General features: G+C 35.7%; 1 protein-coding gene across 2 annotated transcripts; it reads left to right on the forward strand.

Annotated features, from left to right (window-relative positions):
• The first annotated feature begins 1117 nt into the window (after positions 1-1117).
• LOC117717980 (olfactory receptor 2L13-like) lies at positions 1118-6303 on the forward strand. 2 transcript variants are annotated; one of them, XM_076942636.1, is made up of 3 exons: positions 1118-1502; positions 2817-2900; positions 4251-6303. In XM_076942636.1, the coding sequence occupies exons 2-3, from the start codon at positions 2893-2895 to the stop codon at positions 5224-5226; spliced, it is 984 nt and encodes a 327-aa protein (XP_076798751.1). In that variant the 5' UTR covers positions 1118-1502; positions 2817-2892; the 3' UTR covers positions 5227-6303. The 2 variants fall into 2 exon arrangements, with proteins under 2 accessions (XP_076798751.1, XP_076798750.1); XM_076942635.1 differs by having other exon boundaries at positions 2817-6303.
• The last annotated feature ends 248 nt before the right edge of the window (positions 6304-6551 follow it).

Genomic DNA, 6551 nt, shown 5'->3' on the forward strand with positions numbered 1-6551 from the left:
CAGGGTAATTTGTTTTCTTTCATAACCTTATTAATTACAGCTTTCAAAACCCTTTATCCATGGTCCCTCCACCACCATAGCTTCTACTTTTATACACAGAAAAAAATGAAGAGTCACAAGCCAAATACTTTACTTTTCACACCACAGTTATAGTAAACAAGTAGTGTCCATGTGTTTGGAGGATCCGTTAACATCATAATAGTCAGGAAAAGGCAGAGGTGAAAAAAGATGTGTTGCATGCAAAGTACAGGGGTTGGATTCAGCCTACAGCAGATAGTACTGAACACTGTTACTACTTGCAAAACTGAGCATGCATACTTAATGAGGAACAATAATAAACATCTGCACACATAAAGGTAATGGAACCAAATGGTAAAAGTTTACACATCATTTCATTCATATTTGTAATATATAAACTTGGACATAAATGTCTTAAATAACTTTAAATGTTTGCTAATCTATTTTAACAAAATGTGGGTTAGTAGGATAATACAGTTCTTAATCAACTCACTTCTGTTTTTGTATAAACACTATAGAAACAGGTAATTTACATCTTTGAGTTTGTCCTTAAGTTTTTAATTAATTATATTAGATTTAAATATTTAGCTACAAGTTTTGATTTGTGATATAATTTGTCCAAATTGGTTTCTTAATCTCTGGTAGACCTATCATCCTGATTGAGTCTGATTAGCCTCACTATCACAAGACCTCAATATCAAGCTATGACATAGAGTTTAGGTCTAAAATAGTGGTTCAGCATATATATTGTGTACCCCTTTGGGGTTCAAAGTTTTAAAATGACAGATACATATTAAGTATGTATTAAAATGACTTTAATACATATTGTCTAATAACCCTACAGCTCTCAAGTCATATTCTGAAATAATGTGATATACAATAATATTCTATTTTCAAACATCCTGCAATTGTAGGAAAGTTTGTTGTTATTTATTTGTCTCTCTAAGTTCAGAACTGAGTAATCTCAGACCAGCCAAGCCAAAGCGAATGGCCAAAAGCTTGTTGTCTCTGTAGAATTAGACATGAGGGATCAATTAGAAGAAAAAGAAGAATATCTAAGGTTTGATGATCCAAAGTAGCACATATAAACTACAGCATTTTGCCATTCTATATTTCATCACTATAATATTGAGAAACAGATATGAAATACTCCTTGAGTCTCATACAAACAAAGAACTTGTAAAACCTGAAAGATATGCTAAATACACACTAAGCATACAAATGTTTCATGACAAGAAATGAAATTCTTTCTGGTCTCATTCTCATAAATAAGATGACAGTAAATAATTCTACAATTTTTTTCCAGAGATTTTGGCAGATAAAAAAAGGTTCCTGGGCAAGAAGCAGAGTTTTGGACTGATGTAGGATTGCTAACCTGTTGTGCATGGCAGTCTTTGTGAGTAGAGACAGTACGGAAACCTTGCAAAGAACAACAGAGTGTCAGCAATGTACTTTCTCCCACAAATACAAGACCTTTAGAAAAGGTGAGATGACAGGGGAGGTGTTCTGAAATTGTTGGTTTCTTATTATGAAGAATTATTTTCTCTTGCACAGAAAATGTAGATTTTTTATAACCACTTAAAAAAGAAAAGTGAACTTACAATGGAAGAGAAACAATGCAAATATATTTAAACTCTACAATGTGCTGTTTTAAAGATTGTAGTCATTAGTGAAAGACTGAATTTTTCTAGTCTTGAGGTTTCCCAAAAGTTATATTGAATGGAGTAAAAAGATGGATATTTTGTAAGGACCTAATGTTTGCTAAATGCAGAGGATCATAGTCTCTGGTGTTCTGTGGAGTTTTTAAGACTAAGCAGGGGTCAATATCCTGTTTGGTCTTGTGCTCTGTAGATTTCCAGCAACCTGAGTATTTCTGTTGTGTGTGTATACACCTGCAACTTTGCAAAATTAATCCAGAATACTGCATTTGTAGCACTCCTATATAATAGGACTCTTCATGACAGAGCTTTAAACAACTTTGTTTTTCATGTCCTTTGGAGTGATCAAGGAGCACATAAACATCTACACTGTAACTACTATAAGACTTTTAAAACTAAAATCTAACAATGTGGTTCTTCCTGAGTCCAATATATCAAATAATGCTCAGACACAATAAAGAAATTGTGTGGGAATAAATGAAAGATCTTTGGCTATGACTCAATTTCTAAAATCCTAAACCTTCAAATTCCAGGTATCTAGCCTCCTGAAAATAGCTCTAGTACAGTGTGTCAAAAAACAGTTTCTAACATTGGAAACAAAATAATTACTGTTCTAACTATCATAAAAACCTGTTTGTGACCACTGAGAGGGGATATGAGAGCACACACCTGTGCTCCTTTTTACATCCCTTTCATAGACATCAAGCCTGTGAAATGTAAGTTTAGGGAAGATTCTGTGTCCAAAGCTGGCTGTTAGAAAAACATCTTTAGAAGATGGTCTAACATACCTTCTTCCAATGCTAAACCTATATTCAAGGAAGTAAAAGAAGTTCCCCTAAAGGTTCATTTTTATTCACAAGAAATAGTGCAGAAGCCGGGTGGTGGTGGCACACGCCTTTAATCCCAGCACTTGGGAGGCAGAGGCAGGCAGATTTCTGAGTTCGAGGATAGCCTGGTCTACAGAGTGAGTTCCAGGACAGCCAGGCAGGACTACACAGAGAAACCCTGTCTCAAAAAAAACAAACAAACAAAAAAAGAGAAATGGTGCAGAATATTGGTTTTTAAAATGATATTCTAAGTTTTGTCAGTATGAACAATAATTTATCATCTCTAAGGATAATGTTTTATTCTTTTCAACAGGCACAAAGGGAAGATCTTGCTGTAAATATGTTCTTTCCTGGGGACTAGACATCAATTAATCATCAGACTGTAGACTATGTCCAGGTAGGGAACCCACAGACCTAATGTGCCCAGGCAGCAGTGTTTTTCTGGAACATGCGGCTCTCTTTTCAAATCTAGATTAGCCATCAGATATTCACATTCCCTCTAACTAGTCTTCTCTGAAGTCCTCATGGCAACATTCTGGATGAGGAGGAGAAATGTACCTAAGACCATAGTACCCTCCCTCTTTTAATGTCTTATCCAGATCAGAATCCAGGTCCTTTGTTCCCCATACACTTATCCTCACACCTGCCCTCTTCACAAGCACTTGTCTCATTGTTTTTTCCTCATTGACTCTCTCCCATGACTCTGTTCCTTGCTCATCACTTTGAGTATAGAACTTCAAAAAGACCTATTTATATGATCCCTGTTTACATGACACCTGTATACAGTGTCCCCAAATTATAAGTATATGAGCTTTTACACAATTGAGCTCATCTCTGCCATTCTTAACCACAATTCTAATATTATCATCAACCACCCCAAAATTGAGCTCTGCCCCTTGATCACAATTTTGAATCAGGTATTCACAAAGTCCTGTTTATATTACACCTGTACATGGTGGCCCCACAAGGATCCATTTCAAATACTTTTGTCTCTTTGTCTAACTCAGGTTTCCTCATACAAAAAAATCATTACACACCATTAGTCCATGTATCTGATTTTGTTGTTTTAATTTTGGCTACAGATTGCATGATGTTGAATGAGTTAATAAACAATGGTTTAAAAGCATGAGTGTAACATAGTGATGATGATTTTTATTTTGGCTTCACAGTTATCTATCAAGTCATAAGTGTTTGTTTTAAAAAGTGGTAAAGGGATACAGGATGCTTGTCATCTCATTTTTACTCTTGCCTATTGCCATTTTTATTGTAAATATTTTCTTAGTAAATAGTTGTAAGTGTATTCCCAGTTTTTGTAATAAGTTCTCTTTTATTGTATTCATGAAATCCCAGGTGATTCATTACTATATTTGAATAATTGTACAAACTATTCTTTGTATTTGATCACTAGGATGTATATAATATAAGGTCAGTTATGGAAGAATGGCCAGAAAGGCCAGTGTTGCAGAGAACAGAATGAAATGGACATAGAAAATCTGTAGTACTTGTGTTAAGTAATGGGCTTGTGTGGAGTGACAAGTGGGAATTGTGTTAGCCATCTTACACATGTTGCCACAAGTTTGAGTTGACAACATGGCAACAAGTAAATGGGAAGGAATATTCAGTGAAGATTTAAAAATAAGTTCAACAGAATGATAGTGCTGGAAGAACAATTCAGTGCAAGCATTCAGTACAAGCCAGTTTCTCTTTATTCTGTTCTATGTCATATGATAAGTGTCTTTGCTTTCAGGTCACTCTTTTCAAAAAATATAAAGATATATGTTTTCATGGAGAAATGGAATCAGAGCTCAAGTGATTTCACTCTGTTAGGGTTGCTTCCACAAAACCAAACTGGCTTACTACTTTTGCTGCTCATTATACTCGTCTTCTTTCTGGCTTTGTGTGGCAACTCAGGAATGATCCACCTCATTCGTGTGGATCCAAGGCTTCACACCCCCATGTACATTCTACTGAGTCAGCTTTCTCTCATGGACTTGATGTATATTTCTACCACTGTTCCCAAAATGGCATTTAACTTTCTCTCTGGTCAGAAAAGCATTACCTTTCTGGGTTGTGGATTGCAATCCTTCTTTTTCTTGACCATGGCATGTTCTGAGGGCTTGCTCCTGGCTTCCATGGCTTATGACCGTTTTGTGGCTATCTGCCATCCCCTTCATTATCCCATTCGCATGAGCAAAATAATGTGTTTGAAGATGATCATAGGATCCTGGATATTAGGCTCAATCAACTCTTTAGCACATACTGTCTATGCCCTTCATATTCCTTACTGCCATTCTAGGTCTATTAACCATTTTTTCTGTGATGTTCCAGCCATGTTGCCCCTGGCCTGTATGGACACTTGGGTTTATGAGTACATGGTGTTTGTGAGCACAAGCCTGTTTCTCCTACTGCCTTTCCTTGGGATCACAGCTTCCTATGGTCGAGTCCTTTATGCTGTCTTCCATATGCGCTCAAAAGAGGGGAAGAGAAAGGCCTTCACCACATGCTCAACTCACTTAACTGTGGTGACATTTTACTATGCACCTTTTGTCTACACCTACCTTCGACCTAGGAGTCTTCGTTCCCCTACAGAGGATAAGATTCTAGCTGTCTTCTACACTATCCTCACCCCCATGCTCAACCCCATCATCTATAGTCTGAGGAATAAGGAGGTCCTGGGGGCCATGACAAGAGTCATTGGTACTTTTTCTTCAACAAAATCTTAATCGCTCATTCACTACTCCTCTTTATGTTCCCCTGGGGGATGTTTTAGAGCAGTGCTATCTATTGGAAATGTAATGTATTCCACACAAATGTCATTCTTTTCTGGTGACTCCTTGCTAGTTTAAACAACATGTTCCTTATTATATACTATTATAATGTTCACATGTTAATTTAATTCGTGTTACAATCAATAATATCAGTGATAAATATTAACAAATTGCTGCACTATAAATATATGGTGTGTATACATTATGTGTGCATAAATATTACTGTAAATGTGATAGTATTCATGGCCAAATTGACCAGTAACTACTTCAAAATTGACATAAAATTCTTTGTTTATATATTTTGCTTTCATTCTTTTCATTCTTCAAAGCCTTTTGTGTGTTTTATACTTATAACCCAATGTAATTTGGACTATACACATTTCAAGTGATGAATGCACACATGCTAAACTGTGTTGAATATGAAACAACATAAAAGTCATGAAATGTTTTAAGAAATAAAAACTCAGAAATCACTCTTTCAACCTGGTTGAATCTCTTAAAAGAAGACAATGGTTATTAAACATTTTTCCAAATTTTTTTCCAAATCAGGAATTATGGAAAACTATCTACAATTGATCAAACTACACCTTACACAGTCCTTACAATAGACAAATATTGAGTCTGGCAATCATCCTAATGTGCATAAATTTAAGGATAATAAAGTCAAAGATTTTAAGAAACAAATACCAACACAATTATTCCAATTGCATTTGTGTTAGCTATATTAGATCCTGGTATGTTATGCCACAGATAAATACAGTTAAATATAATATCTTATATATCTTAAAGGAGAAAATGTTGAATACATTCATCCTAAGAAAGTAAAAGAATGCATGTGGTAATCTGACTTATTACTGTAATTTAACCATTATATAACATTATATAAGTATGAAATATTGTATCATAACTTATCAGTAATTACAAGTATCTGCCACTTAAAACAGCTTTATAGCGGTGAGTTTTAGAATGTATTTATGATGTACTGAATATTGATACAATGAGAAGAAATAAAATATGGTAGCTTGGACTTGATGATTTGGAGAGTTCTTATTTGTTCCTTTTATTTTTACCATGATCCTCTGCTGTCAGGCCTAACACGAGGTCTAATCTCTATTCCACCTTCACCCTTCAGTCATGTACACAGGTGGAGGGTGTGAAGGGGCCTAGAGAGATTTACAAACGAATGAGGTACCTGAAGGCCAGAGGTGGAGCAGATTAAACATTCCTCCCCAGCCCCTTCCCACTCTTCCCCTCCCTTTTAAACTCAGGTCCACCGTGGG

Source organism: Arvicanthis niloticus, chromosome 12 (assembly GCF_011762505.2).
Source record: "Arvicanthis niloticus isolate mArvNil1 chromosome 12, mArvNil1.pat.X, whole genome shotgun sequence".
In the NCBI taxonomy this organism is placed as follows: Eukaryota; Metazoa; Chordata; class Mammalia; order Rodentia; family Muridae; genus Arvicanthis; species Arvicanthis niloticus.

Excerpts from the sequence above, each read along its gene's own strand:
- LOC117717980 (XM_076942635.1), top strand. The coding sequence starts at position 4,153 with ATGATAGTGCTGGAAGAACAATTCAGTGCAAGCATTCAGTACAAGCCA.